Source organism: Myotis lucifugus, unplaced genomic scaffold, assembly GCF_000147115.1.
Source record: "Myotis lucifugus unplaced genomic scaffold, Myoluc2.0 scaffold_15, whole genome shotgun sequence".
NCBI lineage: Eukaryota > Metazoa > Chordata > Mammalia > Chiroptera > Vespertilionidae > Myotis > Myotis lucifugus.
Genome location: NW_005871063.1, coordinates 7,906,262 through 7,930,889, shown reverse-complemented (window position 1 = coordinate 7,930,889; position 24,628 = coordinate 7,906,262). Strand labels below are relative to the sequence as shown.

General features: G+C 34.7%; 1 protein-coding gene across 5 annotated transcripts in view; it reads right to left on the bottom strand.

The window, feature by feature from the left end:
- PHF14 (PHD finger protein 14) overlaps nt 1-24,628 on the bottom strand; it is a 154,274-nt gene that overhangs the window by 125,345 nt on the left and 4,301 nt on the right. For all 5 annotated transcript variants that reach the window (XM_006085020.3, XM_006085019.3, XM_006085018.3 and 2 more), the window contains exons 3-6: nt 19,123-19,904; nt 12,302-12,446; nt 5,568-5,727; nt 210-321 (exon numbers count right to left, since the gene is read on the bottom strand). In XM_006085020.3, coding sequence (XP_006085082.1) covers nt 210-321; nt 5,568-5,727; nt 12,302-12,446; nt 19,123-19,904 — 1,199 coding nt within the window. The remainder of the gene's footprint in view (nt 1-209; nt 322-5,567; nt 5,728-12,301; nt 12,447-19,122; nt 19,905-24,628) is intronic.

Sequence of the window (24,628 nt, the reverse complement as noted above, 5' to 3'; positions counted from 1 at the left end):
TAATATGTGAATGAGGTACTATAAGTATTCCCATTGTAGATATGAGAAAACTTTACTATAAATAATAAATGATTTAGTGCTAACTGCTATACAAACAGTTTGATTACTAACAAGCATCTCTATAGTCAACAATATACCAGTAGGTAAAAAGCCGTGTAAACTAATAAGAAAAAACTTCCTATTTTAGACAATCAAAAACATTGTCTCACCTTGGCACCATATTTGGAATAATTCATTTCGGTTAGTGTTACTGGTCGTAATTTGTCAATATCTCCAAATGCTACTCCAGGAACATAAAGGGCACAAACAATGTGAACCCATCTATAGGAGAGAACATATGATTTTTCTATCAAACCCTTTTGTAAAATGTCCACATGGAAAATAGACATAAAATATATACTGTCTCGAATAACTACTGAAAGAGTTCTATGGTCAGATTTCAAAATTTTACACCTGAAGATTATGGAACATGTATAGAATGATATTCAGTTACAGAAAGAGTGCTTGCAACAAGCACTACTGGTCCAGCCGCTCAGCCAAAGCTGAGAGTTAACAACTATAATTGCCTTGCACTTAAAATTCACTACATTTGGCACTTATCTGTTAGTCTTAAATATTTGCACAAAACCATTACTCAAATAAAACAAAACATCATTTTCATGTGTGAAAAGTATTCACATTTGTTATTGTAAGTACTTTGAGAATTAAGGATACTAATTGAAGAACTATGAAGTTACTCTGCAATAATTAGGTAAAATTATTCTTGTTACTTTTTTTCTAAAGGCTGTTGGATAATCCTCTGAGGACATATTTTAAAACAATTTTTTGTATATATCTTGACTCTCTTCCCAGTAAACTGTACAGAACAGTTATAATAAGATAAGGAAGTCGTATCTCTCTCACTCATCTCTTCACCATATAACCTATGTATTAAAATTTATATCCCCCACATACAAAATTTTTTTAAAGTCTGAATGATGCTGCAACACTAAACAAAGAATGCTCAAAGTTTCAGTACACTAAAAAGAATAAACACAAGTTGATTCTAATTCTGTTGTGTTTTTTAACTGCTCTGAACCTTTTTTAAAAATATATTTTTTTATTGATTTCAGAGAGGGAGAAATAAACATCAATGATGAGAGGCAATTATTGATCACCTGCCCCCTGCACACCCCCTACAAGGGATTAAGCCCACAACCCAGGCATGTGCTCTAACCGGGAATCGAACTATGACCTCCTGGTTCATAGGTCGAAGCTCAATCACTGAGCCACACTGAACTTTTAAAAATATATTACGCTCCATTTCTGTTTGCTTACAACTAAACAAAAGATGGATCACTGGATTTTGAAATTTAAACAGATCTATATCACTTCTGTAAGAAAGAGGGTAAAAATGAGATGGCAAATCTCTCTTAACCTTGTGAATATATTAACAATAAATTCTGCTTTATCACAGCATAAGGGGCTATGATTGCTACATGGTTCTGTTTTGTGATGCACTATGAGTTTTAAAAAAACAAGACTATGAATCATTTTATAGAGGTTCTGGGGAAAGTAGCTACAAATCTTTAAAAATTATCTTATTTATTGGGAAAAAATCCAAGGTTTGGAGATTTTTCTTGATACAGTATTTTAATCCAACCTCCCAAATGCATCCTGTGGAGTTCAATATAAAGATACACATCTTCGACAAGCAGCTTTCTCAATTTAATTTGCGCCGTTCTTTCATGCTCCACTGGTGTGTTAAATGCTGCTGTACTCTACAGGAGTTTATCTTTGATAAACCTAACAGCTGGCTGCTTGCTTCAGACTGACCTTCTTAAAATGTCTTAGTACAAGTCACACAAGTACTACAGATACAAACCGCCATTTCAGTATGATTGGCACACAAGTGTATCATTTTCCCCAACCACTCACGAGAGGACACCAACATGAGTCTTTATTCAAATGCATATCAACAAGCTGAGGCAATGTTGGTCCTTATTAATACCTGCTGTGAATAATTTTTTGTTCACTTGTTTAGCTGCACAAGCTTTAGAACTTTGTAATTAAGGCAAGTCGAGAAATCAAAAAGGAATAATCTTCCGAGTTACTTTACCATCCATTTTGCTTGGAGCTATGATGACAGATGTCGATTGGGGAAAGCAGAAAACAAGCACCACATAAAACCACCAAAAAACAGAGTCAGAATTGTCATTCTAGTATACAAATTACCACTAGATTCTTTTAAATTCACATAGTTTAATAAATTAAACTAAGTAGAAAGATGCTTTCTTTCAGAATAGGAACTACATTAATCAATCAAATTTGATTCTTAAATGCCTTGAACTTGTAATGCCTTTTCAACATAGGAAATTCACTTCCAGTATGTTCTTTTCAGTCCTTCATCTATTCATTCACTAATCAATTACTAAGTATCTACCAGGAACAGAGCACCTCAGGTATTTTGGAAGTCATAATAATGAATGTGAAGTGCTTGCAGCATAGTGTCTAGCACGCTATCTCTAGATATTAGAGTATATCTAATATGTTCCATAGTCAGGTTTATTAAACCACTTAAGACAGGGTAAAATACTCTAAGAAATGAAATAAAAATTTAATGACAAGAATATACTGATGTTTTTCTCACATTCAAACACATCATTTTCTGTATAGAACTGGTGGCTACCATCAGAAACAAGGAAATAAGTCTAGTTAGTCCATGTGATAGAGGTCAATTTCAAAACCTTTTTTATTCTTTCCCCTGTTTTCCATGTGAAGCTAAAATACTAAAGGCCTTGTCAAATCGTCCTGGCTTCCCCCCTCCCCCCCACCTTGAATCAAGCTAGTGTTACATCCCTTAAACTTTACCAAGACCTAAAATTTCCATTATAGCCTATAGATGAGTATGGACATAACATTAAAATTGTCCAAATAGTATAAAAGAACTTTTGCCAGACTGCACGATCAAGGGAGGTGCCTATATATGTAAGGTCCACAGGAGTGAATACCGATATCTCTCAGTAAATCTAAATGGTTAAAGAGGTCTCCCTTCTCTTCATTCAGAAACAACTTAGCGGTTGCTTTGTGGATTGTCATACCATGAAGAGACAGCTACTTTAAAGTTTTCCAATAGAACTTTCAAATTATTAACAAAACAACAGAAAAATTATCCTCCCTAAAAGGAAGCTCTGTGTTTTCCAAAGTTGCTTCCTTATTCACCACAATTTGCCACCATCAACTTCAACTCTCAGAACTGAAGAGTTACCAGAAAGAATTTAAGCAGCTGATACTCTATAATTACCTTAAATAAGTAGAATAATATTTTTAATAATAAAGTACTAGTAGCAGCAGCAGCAGCAACAGCTAAACCAAGGAGGCATTTAATGAGTACTTAATATGTTTCCAAAACTGTATAATTGTTTTACATGAATCATCTCATTTTATCTTCTCAAAGGTGCTAAGAAAAATGAGGCACAAAAAGATTAAATAACTTGACTAAAATCACAGTTACTAAGAAAATACAAAAATCCAAATATAGGGAGTCCAATTTGAAAGCACACAGTTTAAATGCAGTAACTAAGCTCCCTAATTCTAGGCCAAAGTCAGTCCAAAAATAAAATAATGCCCATGTATATGATAGACCACAGACTCATGTTGATACATCAAATCCTTTGTTATATATTTCTTTTGTTTTATATTTGAATGTGCAATTAGGAAGAAGAGGGAAGAAGTTTAGCCATTTTTTCCTAGACATCAACACACACAGGGTTCTCCAAGAATTCATGGTAGAGTATGTCCCAACAATGTTAGATAGCAACATTTCTCTAGGGCCTGTGTAACAATTGAGACAAAAATGAGAAAATAAGAAAATAGGAAAAATACTTTTTACTTTACTAAAATAACATTTATTCAATTTAAAATCCTATCCTTTATTTTGGGACAGAATGTATCCTAGCCTTTCCAATGCTAAAATATGAGAAATGATGATGATAACTTGTATAGGTTGTTTTATTTTTATTAAAATACTAGAGGCCCAATGCATGAGATTCGTGCACTTGGGGGGAGGGGGGTCCCTCAGCCCGGCGTGCACCCACTCGCAGTCCAGGAGCCCTCAGGGGATGTCCGACTGATGGCTTAAACCGTCGGGGGCGGGCCTAAACCAGCAGTTGTACATCCTTAGCGCTGCAGCAGAGGTGGTAGAGGCTCCCACCACAGCCGCTGCACTCGCCAGCCGTGAACCCAGCTCAGGGCTTCTGGCTGAGCGGTGCTCCCCATGTGGCAGCACACTGACCACAAGAGGGTAGCTCCTGCTTTGAGTATCTACCCCCCGGTGGTCAGTGCGCGTCACGCCGTTTGGTTGATTTGCATATTAGCCTTTTATTATGTAGGATTAGACATGTTTGATAAAAATACTGGAATGCCTTTATGTGGCAAAATACAAAATTGAGTACCTTCTCTTATATGGAGGGGTGAAGGTGGGAGGTGGTTTGGGGGAGTAACCCACAAAACACAAAAGGTTAGGGACTACTCTTACATTCCAGTCACCCATCCCAGATGGTAGTTTCTTGAGAAAAAACATGAGGTCAACATTGTTCTGATGACAACTGCTCAGATGTGATGATAAAGATGAGTGTGCGTATAACAGTGAAAAGAACATAGGTCTCTGCCTCTCAACACCAAACCCACCTTTCCATATCTGCTCTGCAGTAATGGAGCCCTTCAGCAAGCATTGCTGCTTTACAGTGAGCATGATGTTCAGCTTTCTTAGAGGACATGCTCAGAGGAAAGGGCTTCTCAGCAGAGATCGGGGACAGGCGGAGGACATCTGCCAGAGCCCTGCCCCAGTCACACGCATCACCCTCAGTGACCTTGCAGGCCTAGCCTGGAGATCACTTTTCTGTGGCCCTCGCAATACAGACACCACATATAGGGCCCCAGCTCCCTCTGCTACCTGTGCTCAGCCATCTGTACTTGCTAAGCAGATTAGTTCTGGCCAAGCCAAACCAGCAAACTACTCTGTCATCCAGTAGGCCGCAACTACACCTTCTCTTTCTACAATGTCTGAACCCCAGCCTGGGAGAAGGGGTTATCCTTCCAATTTTTAAGGGTTCATTTATATCTGATAGTAACTTTTTTATCAGAGCTTAATAAGTCTTAAAATTAAACTTCTTCTTTTAAATCCCTATATGGGCTTTGTGACATATTCTTGGAATAAAAAAGACATGAGTTCAAACTTGACTATTCACCAGCTTGTGGTTTTGAGAAAATTAAAATTATTTAAATGATCTGAGCCTTAGGTACTAAGTCAGAAACTTTATAACTTGTCTCACCATAGAGTTAATATTAGGATTAAATAGAATAATGGGTATAAAGGCAAATGTAGATATTCAAAAAATGGTCTTCCCCTCCCCCTGACCCTTAGCCTACTGTTCATTTACTCTATGCTAAGAAGATACAAAAAGGTGATCAAATGAAAGGGTGTAACTCAAAAAACCAGAATAAAAGAATAGTCAGAGTAAAAAAATAGTCAGAAGCAGACACATTATAAAGCATGCATATTCACTCAACAGAATTATGACATCAACCTTCCAGCATCTGTCTCCTTGAAAATTCCATCCTGATTAGGACACAGTTCACAGCTAGGGGAAACACCACATTTACAGGCATCGCAAAACCAAGGTTCAGTGGAGTTTTCAGAAGCTGAACTCATAATCGAGTCACTCTCTCCATCAACTCCATAGCAACCTAAAAAAAAAAGTATGATTAATAATTTATTTTTTAAACTTATATTTATAAATTCACAAAATAGAAAGGGAAGTAGAGAACATTCTGAAAAATAGTTTATAATAACAACATTAATATCAAAACGCAAAGATGAAATCATTTTTAAAAAATGCTTTTCCACCTACCATAGTATATGCAATAAAAAAGTCATATAAAATAATGCCAAAGAAAACATTTTAAAGAACCTACACTAGTATACAAGATAAGTAAAGTAATCAAAATTCATTAATTTCTTTAATATCATTGAATTGTAGTTGGTAATCATCATCTTCATCACTCTGTTGAGACATACAATTTTAAAATGAAATAGTCATAAAATTAAAAGGAAATACAATTTCCTTGGGAGCAGTTATTATTAATTGTCATTAATAAAACACACTTTTTCAGTAAAGGCAATAATAAGCAAAATATTGTATTTAAAGAAAAATCATAAAACAAAATAAAAATAGTCAATTTGCTTTCTCAAAGGGTTGTGCAATAATAGAAAGGGGGAATTTATTTTCTTTACAAAATAAAGTTCCCTATGAAGCCAATTCTCTCATCTGTATTCACACAAAGAAGGCAATTACCTATCTATCTATATATATAAAAGCCTAATATACTAAGTGTCTGAACAATCGGTCGACCGTTCCATCGACCGCTCAACCAGTCACTATGACGCACACTGACCACCAGGGGGCAGACACTCTGCTGGGGTCCAGAGGATCAAGACTGGGAGAGATGAGCCAGATATGCCCTGGAGCCCTCCCACGGTCCCTCCCCAGCCAGCGAACCTCCCGCAGTCCCTCCCCTGCTGGCGGGCCCCCATCGGCCCTGATAGCCAGCCAGGCCAAGGGACCCCACCCATGCACGAATTCGTGCACCGGGCCTCTAGTTACCAAAATAATAAAGCTCTGAAGGGGCTACCCATTTTATTCTTTTCATTCACCAAAATCAAGGTAAATCACAGAAGTTCCCTTTTTTAGAATAAAGCAAAATTTCAATTCTATTTTTTGAAGAATATACTACACACACAGCAAACATTTGCACAGAGATTTAACCACCTAGGAACAACCTCCAGAATGAATTCTGAGAGCCTTCCCTAGAAAATTTCTACTTGTAAATTAGAAGATTAGTATCTTGCAAGCTCAAAAAACAATCAGCAAGTAGACTGGTATTTCTTCTTCATCTTCACTGCCCCTGAAAAATAACCCACACTGTATAATCACCTTTACAGAGTTCTTCCCTTGCCTTTCACCTGCCACTTTCCCATATTTCTTTGCCACACCTGTTGGGTTTACTCAGCTCTAAACCAAAGTTATTGCTCTTAATGTCTGCTCTAACACATTTTAGTGACTAAATACATTTTTAAATCTTTTTTTCTTTCTTCCATACAAAATAGAGTTTAAACTATCATAAAGAAATGTTCCTTCTCTTTTACCTACCTAATTCTAAGAATATGCAAAAAGTACATCTCCAATATGATCACGGAAAAAGTTTGTTTTATATAGGTAAACATAAAAAAATTACAGACATAAAATACATTTCAGATAGATTAATCATGTTTCAAATGAGTAAACATAGAATACATATTTCTATGGCTATCTAATTAGGATCAACATCTAAGTAACACACACAACCTACACAGATCATAGTTAAGGAAAAATAACATAATATGTGTTTACAATTGTTTTGAATTATGCAAGGGCATGGACAGTACAAATAAGTGGAAATTTTCCCCAGTCAGTGTATCACAAGGGACCAAAAGACCTGCAGCTTTCTACCTTCTGGTTATATAACTGGGCAAACTGCATCTCTGAGACTGAATTACCTCATCTGCAGTATGTATTTAATTATATCTATCCTAATTATTTCTCAGCATAGAGAGGGAATAAAATAGAAACACAAAAGTTCCATTTAAAAACTTAAAACAATTCTTAGTGATTTAACATCCTATCACTAAATATCTGATTACAAAATCCACTGAAAGATTTTAAAGTCAGTAATACAGGGTGTCAAACATGTACAGACACTTTAACAGCTGATAGCTCAATTTTGAAAATTAAGTGTATTTTAATAAGCACTGCCTTTATTCAAAGTGTGTATATACATTTTTGGGGACACTGTATATTGTTATTTATGAGAAAGGAACTTATACATGATACCTGTCAGAAATAGATCCTAACTTCTTATGGGAGGAATTATTTAGAATTTTCAATACAGTTTACTGTAAGAATTCTTGTATTATTATGTAATGCAACTCATTAGGGTTGTAAAATACATTAAATTTTTCTATATGAAAGAAAAATAGGGCTCAGCTTTAAAAAAAAAAAAAAAAAAGAAAGAAAGAAAGAAATAGATCCTAAAGCATAAAAGAACCAACTTTCCTACCCAGTAAACACTCTGCACACACTAAGAAATAAAAATGGTCTAGGGCTAAGCTAAACAGCAGAATGGAAACTAAACGAAAGGGAGGAAAACATCTCTTAGCAGACCTAATCTGATTTAATGCACAGCTACTGAACTGAAGAGTAATTGCTGGTAAGTGCACTACCTAATGCTCTGTCACCCACTGACAACAGACCTGACATTTTCTCCAGACACGGTGCAATCAGTGTATCATGATAACTGACAACACAGTCAGGGGTACCCTGGTATTACAAGTCAGTTACAAGATCGTGTCACAAAGGTGTTTACACTGACAGTTTGGAACCCTTCTATTTCAAAAAGAAAAGAGATTTATCTACATTTAGATGAAGTGAGTCCTCTGAAAACTAATCAGACAATCATACATTTATAAAGCAACATTTGGAGTACTATCTTTTAGCAAAACTTCACCTTAAAAATCTCTCTTAACTGTGATTAATTAGGAGTGTGTTTAAAAATAAGGAGAAGGAGGAAAAGAAGAAGGGGGAAAAGAGAAAAGAAATACACCAAAACACTAACTATAGTTGTCTGGATATTAGGACTATTAGAAATGTCTTTTCTTCTCTCTGTTCTCTATTTCCCACATTTATTCAATGCTCATCTATATATATAAAAGCCTAAGCAACCGTTATGATGGAAAGACCAGAATGACCGGTCACTATGATGCGCACTGACCACCAGGGGACAAACGCTCAACGGAGGAGCTGCCCCCTGGTGGTCAGTGCACTCCCACAGGGGGAGCACTGCTCAGCCAAAAGCCAGGCTCGCGGCTGGTGAGCACAGTGGTGGTGGCAGGAACCTCTCCCACCTCCATGGCAGCGCTAAGGAGCGGCGAGCCAAGTGGTAAGGAGCGAGCAGGTGGGCAATAAAGAGAGAGCAGGTGGGTGGTTAGGAGCAAGCAGGCGGGTGGTAAGGAGTGGTGAGCCAAACAGTAAGGAGCGAGCATGCAGGCGGTTAGGAGTGAGCAGGCGGGTGGTTAGGAGCAAGGGGTCCCAGATTGCGAGAGGGCACAGGCCGGGCTGAGGGACATCCCCTTCCCCCCAACCGCCCCCGCATATGAATTTCATGCATCGGGCCTCTAGTATATTATATTATGATAGGCAACTTGTTTCTAAGATAAAGCATTCATTCAAGTGTTCATTTTTAACCATGGGATGTTTAAGGGAGAGTTGCATGGATGAATTACAATATGAAAATCTGTCATTTAAGCACCTGAATTTTTAAAAAGCAAACAAGCTTTAACAACACTAACTTCCTATTATGCTTTAGAAAATTTCCCTTTCTCTGGATTAATTAATTTAAGATGAAAATTCATTTAAGGACTTAAAAATTAGTAGAGAAAGATCTACAAATGTGATTATATAAAAAAGAACATTCTAAACAGTGAAAAATACCACAAATTGAAAAGGTACAGAACAGAGTGGAAAAAATATTTGTAAAGATGCAAAATAATTGTAACAAAGAGCAGGCAAAGGATTAACACTTAAAAAAGAATTCTAATAAACCAATGAGAAAAAGACAAGTATAACCTATTCAGAAATGACAATCGAAATGTAACGCAAGTAACAAATTAACATGCAAAAGGCCGGTTGGGGAGGGTTTTCACAGGTTTGGCTCAGGAATTGGACCTGGGCAAGTAAACCTGCCATCTTCCAATCTGGAGTGACCTGCCTGCTTCTTCCGTGGCCCCCTGCCCTCCAGCTAAGGGGTCAGTTTCAGATTTCATGGGGAGGCTCTCCCATGGTTCTCCTCCTATCTCATTAGCCAGCCCTGTGTTCCCCAACCACTGAAGGGCTAGGACCACTTTACTACACCCTAGAGAGCACATCCAGTCTCACAGCTTTAAAAACATCTGCAGGCTGATGAGTCCCAAATTCCTATCTCTAGTCCCAACATCTTACCTACACCCACACAGTTTAAAAATCATACTTACACTATCTACCTGCAAACCTGTTCCTCTCTTGGATCACTGCAATGGCCTCCCTAAACTGTCCCCTGATTCCCACCTTATACCTATCTATTCAACCTCCTGCACCATAGCATTCCAAACACTCCTTGTCTAGCTTTATTTTCCTCCAGATCACAACCTAATATATATTTATTTATTATTTTATTTTTTTCATTGTTTGTCTCTCTCCCCAAACTTTAAGCTCCATGAAGTCAGCAATTTCTATATTCTGTTTATTTTACATGTGTAAAACCTACAGAAAGCCTAGTACATGATAGGTACTTAACAAACATTACTGGAAAAAAAAGAATGAATAACAGAAAGAGGAGACATTCCAACAGTGAGCCTTAGCAGCAAGAGAGGGCAGCTTCATATAAAGGCAAGAGGATGGGTTAACAGCACAGGCCCCACAGGCCCCACAGGACCATCAGACTCCCAGAACTATTTGGGAGGAGGGCTGTAATACCAGAAAGACAGCTAAGGGCAAGGCCGTAGAAATATTGTTTTGTGGAAATCATGGCCCTGATAGAAAAATAATAATAATATTTTTTAACTGATAGGAAAAAATAATAATTTTACCAGAGGAACCTAGAAGACAACTTCTCAACTAAGTAATCAGAGTAACATCACCAGCCACTGGACAAATAAACATTATATGATACCCTGAGAATACAGTGTAACTACTGTGAATTCCTGCCTAAAGCCCATAACCTGAATCTAATCAAGAAAATAAATGTTAAATAAAGATATTCTATGAAAGAATTGGCCTGTATTCTTCAAAAATACCCATGGCATGAAACACAAAAATCTCAGGATATGATCTAGATCAGTGATGGCGAACCTATGACACGCGTGTCAGAGGTGACACGCGAACTCATTTTTTTGGTTGATTTTTCTTTGTTAAATGGCATTTAAATATATAAAATAAATATCAAAAATATAAGTCTTTGTTTTACTATGGTTGCAAATATCAAAAAATTTCTATATGTGACACGGCACCAGAGTTAAGTTAGGGTTTTTCAAAATGCTGACACACCGAGCTCAAAAGGTTCACCATCACTGGTCTAGATTAAAGGTGCCTAAATAGTCAAAACAATTGAATGCAATCTGGGATCCTGGATTTTATTTTTCTAGAACTGACATTATTGGGACGATTGCTAAAATGTAAATACAGTTGGTAGATTAGATAATAGTATTCTATCAGTGCTAATTTGCTGACTGATAATTATGTGCTTATGTAAGACAGACTGCCCTTTTTTCTTAAGAAATACACACTATGGCTATAGTTTACTCCCTTTGAGATCAGAAAAAATGTTATATGAGAGAAAAGATAAAACAAGGGTAGTAAAATGTTACCATCTATAAAATCTGAGTGAAGAAAATATGGGAAATTCTTTGTATTACTCATAACTTTTTTGTAAGTCAGAAATTACATTAAAATAAAAATTTTAAGTAAATATATATATATATATATATATATATATATATATGACAAAGAAGCTTCAAAAATTATAATCAGGAAAAATACTTCCAATATTCTCCTTTCAAATTCAAAATTAAAAATAACTATGAAAGAAGAAAGCATATTAATCGCTAGACTTAGAATGTAACTTTATAAATACTGCAAACTTTATAAATACTGCCATGCATTCTACTAGACTAACTTATAAGACTTTTTCTACATCTGAATTTTATTTAAAAACTAGAAATAAATAATACCATGAAGAAAAAATATAACACTGACCATCAAAGAAATACTGTGGCTTCCACATCATAACAGTTCTATTTTAATTATTTAAGAACACATTTAGAGTGGTAAGAGGTTGAAGAGGGTAAAGAAGGTCCAATATATGATGACAGAGAAGACTAAGCTTTGTGTGATGAACACATAATGTAACATATAGATGATGTATTATAGTATTATACACTTGAAGCTTACATAATCTTATTAACCAATATCACCCCAATAATAAATTTTTTTAAAAAACACATTTAAAGTTAACATCTGAAAAATAATACCATCGTACTTTAAGGATTTAGTATGTCTTACATCACTTGAAATATCATGAACTACAGGAAAATCTTAAAAATAGTACAAATGTCAAAGAACTAATTTTACTTTTTTAAATGCAGTGTCAATCTGCCATTTCTAAAAAGAGAAAAAAAACAAAGCAAAATTACCTTCATGAACTGTAATGCCACAATTGTCACACTGAATTATTTCATCAGCATCTTCGCTATTATCTCCAAGACAAACACAGCAAATCATAATATGGTCCATTTTTTGAGAACTCCAGTTTTGACTCTTCTCAAGAATCAGCGAGTCCTAATTATTAAAATATATCAGAAAATCACATATTTATATTAAAAGATAATTTTAATAAATGAAAGTCTCACTTAAAATTATTTTATGCATTTCCATAATTATGCTGCATTCTCCATTCTTTTAGTAATTTCAGAGTATGCTACATTTGAGAAGTACACCTCTTTGTCAAAGAACCCTATAACTGCCCTCTATTTTTTCACTTCTCTTCAAGTCCCATATACTTTCTCCTCTAGGAAATGAAAAAGCAAGCATGTAACTAACAAATCTACATTTGCTTTTCCATTCTGAATTACAGTCTAACCCCTTAAACTAGAAGAAAGGGAAAATTAACCCACAAGTATTTATCCATCCTATACATTAGTTTAAAAAGTATACAACATTAGGCTCTTACTCTTTGGAAACTTACAATCCTAGCTAGGGAAGACAAGACACACATATGTTAAACAGGAAAAAACCAATTCAAGATAACATGTAAGCAACTATGTATGTGATGGCATAGTTACAGGGGAATATCCTGTATATAATCCTTACGTGTATAAGGGGAGTTCAGGAGCACCAGGGTCATCCAACTACTGGATGACAGATACATGAGTACCTACCTAGGTATATCTGTATATACAGGTACAGAAAACCATCTAAAAAAAGATCCAGGTTGACTAGTTGCTAGAAGAGGCAGAGCATTCATATTAGGTTTATGTCAAGAAATATCTAGTGTAAACTGGTAAGAAAGATACCTAGCTAATTGTAATGTAAAAGGAGAAAGATATATTAATAAATATAAAAAGATAAAATTTCAAGAAAGGAAGAGTTTGTTTCTTTTCATTTAAGCCTTCTGCATTATGGATTTAAACTTTAAAGGGTAAGTTAACAAGATAATAATTCTTGTCATATTTCACAGATTGGGCTTAGTGTTACATAATAAAAGATGGCATTTGAGTCTATATATTTTCATTTAAGAACCTAACCATATTCAGAAACAAAATTAATAAACTAGTTCTATATTCTACATTCACTAAATACTGTTTCATATTAACGTTTATATTTTTATATTCTTTTAAACTAATATTGAAAGGTATCATTTCAATAGCAATTTGTAACATCTGAATGACACTTGAATGTCACAATTTATAACAATCTTTCAATATATTTCTGTGTAATACATGTAAACTTGCAATAGATCTATAAAACAAATCAAGAAAACAGTACAAAAGAGGTATGCCATATCTCCTAAGAATTCCAGTACTTTAAAATATTAAGTTTGCTTCTTTTTTTTTTATAAAAGCAAAGTAACTGAGGGGCTTTGGACATGGCAAGCAAGTACAGCTAAAACCTTCCTAAAAAGAAAATGTGTTTTACAATACTTTGGTACAGTAAGCAACGTAAAAATATGCCCAGATTCCATTCCATTAGCCATGCTTCAAATGTAACAGCATTTGACTTAGAGTCAAATGTTGTTTGGTTTCACTTTCATCTCTTATTCAATAGCTGTTGAACCTGAAGCTGCAGTTTTCTCACCTGTAAAATGGGATGATAAAAATAATACCTACCTCATGAGGTTGTTGTGAGAATTAATAACATAATGTATGTTAAAATGTTCCCAAGACATATTAGGTACTCAATAAATGTTCATTCCCATTCTTCTTTCCCCTGTATTTTCTTGTAGGTGGGTCAAAAGAGAAACATTGAGATGACCTTTATTACACAGGGGAATCTTCCTCGGAACCCCAAAAGAAAAGTTATAAGCCTCAATGACCACACTATTATAGACTAGAGGGCCGGTGCATGAAGTTAGTGCACTCAAGGGGGGGGGGAAGGTCCCTCAGCCTGGATTGCGCGAGGGCGCAGGCCAGGTTGAGGGACCCCACTGGTGCACGATCGGGACCGGAGAGGGACACAGGAGTTTGGCCAGCCAGGGAGGGACCGCGGGAGGGCTCCAAGGTGTGTCCGGCCCGTCTCGCTCAGTCCCAATTGGCCAGACCCCAGCAGCAAGCTAATGTACCGGTCGGAGCATCTGCCCCCTAGTGGTCAGTGCACGTCATAGCGAGCGGTTGAGTGGCCTTAGCATATCATTAGCATATTATGCTTTGATTGGTTGAATGGATGACCAGACACTAAGCATATTAGGCTTTTATTATATAGGATACTCTCCCATGGTTAAGTCCAAAAAGACTTTTTTCTCTGCATCAATTTCAAAAAACTTTTTTCTTAGAATACCACATGTAGGTTTTAAAAATCACAGACTAGGAAAAGACCTAACAAACAACCAGTTTGATAACTGAGAGGATACTCAAGTTTATGGGCTGTGACAATATTTCTCTCGTGAAATTACAACTAATCAGGCCTTGGAAAAGATTTATCCATGTGGGAAACAAGTAAATTTCTATGGATCAGAAAAATTAATATCAACAGGTAGCTCTAATTCCATTACTTTCCTATTTTTCTGTTTTGCTCAGGAAAATAGTAAGTGGCTAAATTATATCTCCGCACCAATTTTCTCCCTATACATATTATCATTTAGAGGCAGATATAACAAAGTTAACTGGTATCTCTGGCCCTCTGTTCCCCATTAATAGAAAGTCTTACTAGCAATGTAATGAAAAAATGAGAGAAAAATGAGGGGAACTAGAGCCCTAAAATAATACTACCAAATCCAATGGTTGATGGCAGGCAATGCTTCAATGGAAAAATCTGAATAACACAGTCTCATAAAAATTATGCTCCAAGTTGTCCTTAATATATCAAACATGGGTTTAAGCACACTTATAATCAGAATATAACAGTCAATTTAATATCAGTTTTTATTAGCATATTTCTAAAGATGTATATCATTTTTCAAGTTTTTGGACAAAATAGTTAAGCTAGAGTTTTCACCACAGAATATATCATTTGAAAATACAACTTTTACATAAAAATAAAAATTGGGAAGGTTGGTTTGAGTGGCACAAAAGTATCACCTAGAATATAACCTTAATATTATAGAATAATTTAAAGGATTCTAATGGTAACTTTAAGAATAAATGGGACATTACAGTATATCATTTCATTTTCCCCTTGAGATTTAAAATTTATACCAAAAAATGTTAATATTTCCCAATGGTCTCGTGGCTCTAAAATATGGTTAATGTTCATTTGTGTATATTCCAAATAGATGATTATAAACAATATATAAAAATGGTAAATTCTAAGTTATATGTATTTTTAATAAAAGGAAATTCCAGCACAGTACATGTAAAAAAGAATTTAAGGAATCTATTGCCTTGAAGAAGAGAAAAAATTAGTATACCAAAGAGTTTGACCAATAGTTCTTCCTCCACGTTTTTAAAGAAAGTTAAATTCTTAAGAATCTGAAGTAATTTTTCTACAGTGTTATAAACTGATCTTTTAGGCCTTGGAGAAATTTGTTTTATTTTGAAATGTGTACAAAGGCAGTTGATTAATAACTAAAATGCCCTAAACACAGTGGCTATTTATAAATTTCAGCAAAATTTTTACATTTTAATTAGCAAATCAGATGGTAATTGCCATTTCCTCACATGGCAAGACACTAATATCCATTTAATATGAGTTTTTATTTTAAAACAAAAAGAGTAACTTCCATCTGAAAATTTCTATTGATATGATTTTCTGTCATATATTTACCCAAAGCTCTACTCTTAAAGTCCTAAAAATGGAAACCAGGCTCTGAAAAGACTACACAGCCCTCCCCAAAAAGTATACTTCAGAAAACTAAAAGGAAAGATAACCTTAGTAAATCTCAAAGCTTCAAGATAAAAGTTTGAAAAGGCACATAACCATATTCTGAGGGGATTGTAAAGCTTCAAGATAAAAGTTTGAAAAGACATAACCATATTCTGAGGGGATTGTTCAAATAGCCCCAAATTCCAAAATGCCATAATGCCACTAACAAAGGCAAGTACCCTTATGCAGAAAATGCCCAATTCTAGAACAGTGGTTCTCAAGATGTGATCTAGGAAGTCTCCTTTAGGGAGATCCACAAGGTAAAGTCTATTTTCATAACAATACCAAGGTTATGTGCCTCTTTCACTCTCTATCACGGGTGCAAGCTAAAGTTTTTCACAAGCTACAGGATAGGGGATGGCATTATTGATCTGACAACTTATGTTCTTCTATGTCTTATTTTTTGAAATGGTAAATATCTACATATAACCTATATAAATAAAAACTGGTGTCCTCAATATTTTTTTTAAGAGTGTAAAGTGGTCCTGAAACCAAAATGTTTGAAAACCACTGCTCTAGAGTATTTCAAAATGTTTGAGAACCACTCCCCTAGCACATATAGATATGTTCAGGCCATTAACAGCCAATAGTTATAAAAGGTCCCTGCTCAAAGAAATGCAAATTATTAAAGTTCCTGGGTATCATTTACATGACACACAAAATATTTCCCTACAAAGCACTTGACATAGAGCCAAGAAAAAAGTCTATATGCTTATAAATTAAATATAATTCTATTAGGTATTTCTAAAGCCACATTTTAGCTGTCTCTACTACAAAATAGTATTTGAAAACTTAAAGTAAAAGCAGAGAAAAATTAAACTTCAAATATAACCAAATGTATACTTATTAACGAATGGGTACTTGGCAAGATATAACTACCTACAATAGCCAGAAAGATACAAACATTGGCTATCAGGCAACAAGGATTACCTTTAGTCACCTTTTTACAAAATCAAAATCATATGAATAGGAAATTTAGAAGCATAAGATAAAATAATAATCTCAATTGATTCATTTTTATTAAAATTTAATATCTAATTTGAGTAACAGTCTTGGGTTAAACAGTTATCAATCTTTCAGATAGAATATTATTGAAGGGAAATTAACTTTCTATAAGTTCTACATTTCTGCACAGGGTAGAGCAAAAGGAAAATTAACATAAAATAACAGAAGAGGAATTAATTTATTTACTTAAGAAAACACAAGGCACTTTTCCAAGAAATGTTCTGAAATCTCATTTCTTTGGGACTGTTAATCTAAAAACGTAAAGTCCCATTATTTACTAAAGTCTCTTCTGGGTAAGGAAAAAAACAGCACATGTGGCCTTTAAATGCATCCTAAAAATAGCCTACAACCTCGTAAGCAATATATTATTAATTACAGATTATTAACAAATGGATAATGTGGCAAATTTCTAAACATATGGTATCTCCACACTGCCTCTATCATCAGCCAGCCTACTTTTGTGAATGTCAGGCTAATAAAAATGAAGGAAGTGATGCTGCCAAAAGCAAATTTATTCAGTAAATACAGATGGAATACTAAGTGATATAAAATAAGCTGGATACATACCTAAAAATCAAATATGAATAACTGGATTTTCCATACTTCTATCCCCATAAATTGGCATTGAAAATATGGAATTGCCTGTGCTACAACATTATAAATACAGTATTATACTCCAAATGACAATTTTTCTTTACCTAAAGATAAGAATTAAGATAGCACTTGAGGTAAGCAACATCCTCCTATGAAAGTGGGCACACTAGAAGTTAAAAAATGTTTATAATCTAAAATATAAACTTTGTTTCATCTCTACTGACACATAACCCTTATCGACTACTATAAATTATTTGGTTGATAACATCACCAAAATTATAAATGATACTTAGTTAGGATGGAAAAGCACTGGTATATAAAATTTGTAAGCAAAAGAAATGTAAAAGAACAAATAAAGCATAAAAGGAAAAATATCCTACCAGTTTAACCTGTCAATGGTATGAAAAAACAACAAAAATAAGTGCTTGATAAAGTGAACGAAGTGAATTTTCATGACTATAAACACACTAACAAAATGACAGACTTAATTATTCTAGTTCTACATGTGATGTAACAGATACATCTACATGTGAAAAGACAACTCAATCTTTCTTTTGAAGAAAAACATGTACATAAACACACAGACAAAAAGACACAAATGTGTTTGACTGAAGAGTCTTGAATGCTGCATCTTGGGCCCAATGGATATAAACCTAACTTTCAGGAGAACTTCAAGTGGAAGAACTGAATCATTACTGTAGTTTTATGATAAAAATGTTTGTTTGTTTTCATTTCTTTGTAGAGAGAATTTATTCACTAAATATATGTAAACATATAGTTTAGTTTTACTTCCATACATCTAAAACAAAGATTTGGTGACCATTTAAATGATGGTGCTGCAACTGGTAAAGAAATTAACCTTGAAAATTAATCTCTAAAAGTCTGAGACAATCGTTAAGCTGTGTTACCCTGCTAAAGTAGTCTAAAAGCCTCAACTTTTATATGGACCTGAATATAACTAAGTTGAAAGAAAGGTGACCTTTCTCATAATCCAATTAGCACAATTTAGTAGTCCTATGAACAATGGGGTGAGAGGATAGAAAGGTAAAAGAAAAACCCTACCATTTCCCAAGTCTAAGGATATAAAAATATTCCTCTACATAGATAGACTGTGAGCTCTTGAGAACGATGTTGTGAGCTCCTTGAGAACGGTGACACAGAGTAGGTACTCAATAAAGGTTGGTTGGCCAAATGAATAAATGCTATAGTTAGGGAGTTCATTCACTCCTACAACTGTCTACAAATAGGATTTCAAGGAAGCCACTTAATATAAGTAGACTGGTTTAGAGAATTCCCTCTCCCCAGACAGACAGATATCATAAAAATTGGGTTGATCTACCTCATTACTCTTGCTCTGAGATAGTGTCAGGCTATCATTGGTCAGTTCCTCATCATCAGCACTGTTTCTGCTAAGAACTTTACTCTTCTTCTTCTTGCAACCCCCTTCACTGGCAGGGCTGCTATGATCTTCTTCATTGCCTTCATCATTCTCATCCTCCTCACTCCCACTCCCCTCATCTTCATCATCCTCATTGTCTCCATCACTTCCTTCTTTCTGAGATGCAGATCTCCCCTTTCTCTTTACTGCAGTAGGCCGCCAATCATTGTCATCTTCACTGTCATAGTCATCCATGTCATTCAATTCTTCCATGGACACAAAATCCAAAAGTGGTCGATTTCGACGAAGGTTCCACTTTTTTGGCTCACTGACTTGTTCCTCTGTAGTAGTTGTAGTAGGGACTGAAGGAGATGCGTTAACAGCAGGAGGACTTGTGGCTGGTGCGGTGGCAGCAGCAGAAGCAGCCACATTATCAGATACTGTTGCTTTTTCTTTCTCCTTCTCTCTCTCCTTCTCTTTTTCTTTCTCCTTCTCTTTTTCCTTCTCTTTGTCCTTTTTCTTTCTAGGTCTTTCTCCATTTTCTTCTTCCTTCTTTTCCATTTTAATTAACTGTTTTTCTGATGACAGTATTTCCTCCTCTGCAGAATTTTTAAGTGGTTCTTCTTTTACTTTAATATCTTCATTTAGTTCTTCCTCTAAAATATTTTCTTCAGAATCACTACAGGAACCTTCTCCACTGTCCTTTGAGGGGTCTTCACTTCCATTACCACTCCCTTCAGAATCTGTTGAAAATATGAGAAAAAAAAACCACACATATGTATATACATACACACACACACACACAACGCTGACACAAATGAAACCACCAAAATCTGTGAGTAACTTGCAAAACAATATAAACAAATTTAAGTCAAATGATGGTAGACATTACTAACCTGATTAAATAATAAATCAATGAAGTTGGTGTAATGGTTTTATTTCAATATAGCATTAATGAAGACGAATATATGTAACTCTAAATTAAAATATGCTTTAAAAGAGGAGCACTGTTTTGTCATATAGCGCATGCTTTACTTGGTACCCTAAAGGCAATTTTTTCTAAAAGTAGATGTCATTCTGTATAAATTGGGCACGTGGTTTTAACTTAATGATAATAGAATATGCACCATAGTCTTCTACCCTTACATCTTCCTTTCATAAACTATATAGACTTATAAACATTGAGTTACATTCAGAACAAGAAAATCCTGGCCCAAAAAAACTTTGTTTCATTGTTTCATGCTTTACCCAGCAAAATTAAGCATAGATATTTATGATAGTCAACCTGTACCACATTCCTACTAAACCCATCAATTTTAGGAGCACCAAGTACATAGATGAGAAGAGACAATAGCAATGGCACAGAAAATGGAAGTTGCAAGAGAAGTTATCAATTTTCCTGCTTATTAGGATATCAATAAAAGAATCACCTAAACTTTCAAAAATTCTAGGCAATAACTGCTATATCTCCTAGAATGAAGAAATTAATAAATTTTTTTTAAAACTAAGCCATCGAGCAACCACAGTAGTCACTAAAAAGATAGGCGAAGGATATCAAATAGTTCACATAGGACTATAAGGCTTCTAGCAAGTTTCTTCCGTTCCTGCCTAGCAAAGCCCAGGCACTCTTAAGTCAACACTATTCAGTAACCTTCTAATCATCTTTATGCCTGATCAAATAAAACTCTAAAATATCTGTAGAGAGGGACACAGGGAGGAGAAAAAAGGAAGTGGGAAACAAAGCAGTCATAGTTAGATCATAGCCAGCAATAGTAATAAAATCTGTAGGGTGATGAATATTTTATACCTATAACCAAGGAAAGGGTAATAATAAATTATGAAAAAGTTTATGTTTCTACATCATTTTAATTCCTGTTAACTCAACCAGCCTTAGCCTCTATAATTAATTGGGCATTAGATGTAAAGAAATTATCTATGATTAGTATCTAGTATTTAAAATAGGTCAAAATGCTTTTATAAATAGCTGATAAAATTTAAATCCTGCTAATTAAATCACATTTTTTTAAAAAGACTAACATTTAGCAAATGTTGACTGACCTTATAAAATCATTGTCAGTCCCTAGGTTTTCATGCAGGTACTCATAGCTTACTCAGGACTGTTGTGGAGAAACACTCTCATCCTAAAAATTCTTGCATGGGACACAAAATCGTGTAGGTTAACAATCCCTTGTCTGAACTTTTTGGAGGCAGATGTTTCAGAAGTTAGACTTTGTTTTTTAGATTTTAGAAGGGTAGCGGAGTATATGCAGAATATATCACACTAGCACCTGCCCTATAGGTAAATACATAATTTTGCAGTAATATGTATGAATAGTTATGATTATGATAAATATATATTACAAATAAATTATCAGTACCAATCAGGTTTTACCATCAAACAGTTTATGTCAAACTTAAGAAAGACCTGTGAATTTGTGGCTCCTCGGATTTCAAAAAAGTGTGTGGACCCAATTTTCACTCACAAATAGGTGACTTCTTTCAGTCCAGTAGCTCTCAAATCATTAAGAAAATTATGATTTTTTTTTAGACCACTCACAATTAAACCCAACTTACAAAAACAAAACAAAACGAAACAAAAAACCTCTGGCAAAAAAGAATCTCTATGCAGACTGACTAAAGAAAATTGGAACATCTTGCAAGCAAGCCAATAATTAAGAGAGCTGGCAGATGGACAAAAGGTACTTTCTCCTGGATTAATCTTCTAGAAGCCATTTTACAAATACTTAGAAAGCACTCCTTAGTTATTTTTACCAATGAAAAATAACAATGGAACCCAACCCCTGTGGCTCAGTGGTTGAGCATCGACCTGTGAACCAGGTCACAGTTTGATTCGTGGTCAGGCACATGCCCAGATTGCGGGCTCAATCCCCAATGTGGGTCGTGCAGGAGGCAGCTGATCAGTGATTCTCTCTCATTATTGATGTTTCTATCTCTCTCTCCCTCTCCCTTCCTCTCTGAAATCAATATTTTTAAAATAAATAAATAACAATAGATTCCAATGTAAGATTAACTGGGGCACAAAAGTGGATACCTGATCAAAACTAGAGGAATTTAACTTTGCTATTAGTAAATTTTACAAACCATAAAGTATGTTTATAATTTTAGTTTGGTTGTTGTTGCCAATACCAATCAATTAATTATTTTTCAAAGTAGAGGGAAAGTGATACTTTAATTCTGTTTTTATTCTATAATCACGCCTGAATAAAAAGCAATTTTGAAAAACTTAAGCTTTACATTTATTAATATGTCATTAGAAGAATGTGAGTTTTTTCCACAAATACAAATCCTAATAGCTTACCCAACCCATCATTCTCCAAATATAACATATTAGCCATACTCCAACTGCAGCCATCAGGAATATATCAAATTTTATTTTTCTTTGATCTCTGAAAAATAATTAGTCATCACTTCTTTTTAGTACATATGCACTTGAGGGATGGAGATAAAAATATTTAGTCACAGTGTAGCTTGGCAATAATGAGAATGAGAAAATCAGAGTTCTTGGCTGTCTATATTTTTATAGGCTGCAAAGAAATATTTCATGTTACTATGAATTCAAACAAAGACTCTGCCATATTCCAAATCTATCACTCTTACACTCTTCAAAGAAAAAAAGAACAGACTAGAGAAGTAATCCAAATACTTCAAATACAGCTAATCTTAGGCATAAGAACCAGATAATTCTAAGTCTATAATAAAAATTTTGACACTAGAAAAAAGTTTTGAAATTGAAATCCATACTTCCTACTCAGTTAAACAAAAAATAACCTTTCTCAAACACACTCTATCAAAATCTCTCCAATCAATAGCTATTTCAACTTACAGACAGATTTTTTTGCAGTTACAGAATTTTTTTTAAAAATCCGTCAAGAATCCCTTCACAATATTCAATGCTTAAGTTTTCCCCAAGATAAATATCAAACAATAAAACCAAAAATGAAACAGGATTTAAATCAGAATTTTATGTTAGCTTTGCAATATAAAGAATCATCTTTGTTCATCAAATCTAAGTATTTATTCTGTTCATTGATGCAGTCCAACAGGGATTAGAATTATAAATATACACATCAGACAACAGATCACCGTCTACTGCTGATTGTTATCATCTTGTGACCATTTTGACAAATCCTGTAAAGCTATTTTTAAAAAGCCAATCAGTCAACACAACTCACCCTCTATTTCCAGCTGTGACGATTTTGTCCCACAGAGGACATCTGGCAGTGTCTAGAGAGAATGGTGGCCATGAAAGGTCCAGGTGTAGTAATACACAGCACAGGCCTCCACAACAAAGAATTGTCCAACACAAGATGTCCATAGTGCTGAGTTTAAGAAACCCTGGTCTAGCATATAAGGCCTCAAGGTGACCTCATTCTACTTTCCCAGGCTCATCCCTTCTATTCTTTTATTCAGTCGCGATCCAGGATTAATAAACATTTTCCAACCTCTACACTTTCAACACTTAATGTTTCTCCATCTAGATTTCAGTTTCTAATTTAACTCTTATCTCAATGACTTCTCCTAGATCAATCCATCTAGAGTAGACCTGTATCCTTTGAGAGACTTAAACTGCGTAAGTGATCAAGCATGCTTTGTATCATCTATTCATTATTTTATCTAATTACTCTAATGTTATCACTATTTCTTAGTGAATTCACCATAACATCCAGAAAAGTACTTTGAAACAAAACTACAGATGATCAAGAAACATTTTGATCCACTGAAGCTAAAGTCAAATTAAGCACAAAATATTACCAAACCAAAGTCTCAGCCTAACTCTTCCAGCTAAATTACTCTCTGACAATTTCACCTAACTAAACTATGACTTAAGATATAAAGTTAACCTTCTTACTTTGGCCAGAAGGTTAGGGGACACGGCATTGTTATATTGTCTTATTTAATAAAGGTAATATATATACTTTTCTTCAAAAAGATTCCATTTATATAGCAGATTACTCAATGAATCTATCCTAGCCCTAATCTTAGGTCCAAGTCTCAAATATAACCACTTTAGGCCAAAACATGAAATTGATAATATTTGACAGTTTTATACCTATAAAACTGGTCATTTTATAGAGCTTCACCTAACATTTCTATATATGGCTTTTCTGGTGGTATCACAATAATTCTAATACACTTATATCCCATTTTAGGATTTATTAATTTTAAAATTTATTTATTGGCTCTCAACAAAAGTGAAAAACTTAGGGGTGGGGTGGGGGGAAGAGATTAACCAAAGAATTTATATGTGTATATGCATTGCCCATGAACACAGGGAAAGGATAAAGGCCTGGGGGGCAGGGAGGACAGGTGGTAGGGGACAAGGGGGAGAAAAGGAGGAGCATTTGTAATACTCTCAACAATAAAGATTAAAAAATAGATAAAGAAATAAAAATAATTGTTTAAAAAAAGAGAAAACAAGTGAAAAATTTAGCTCTATTTTCACCTT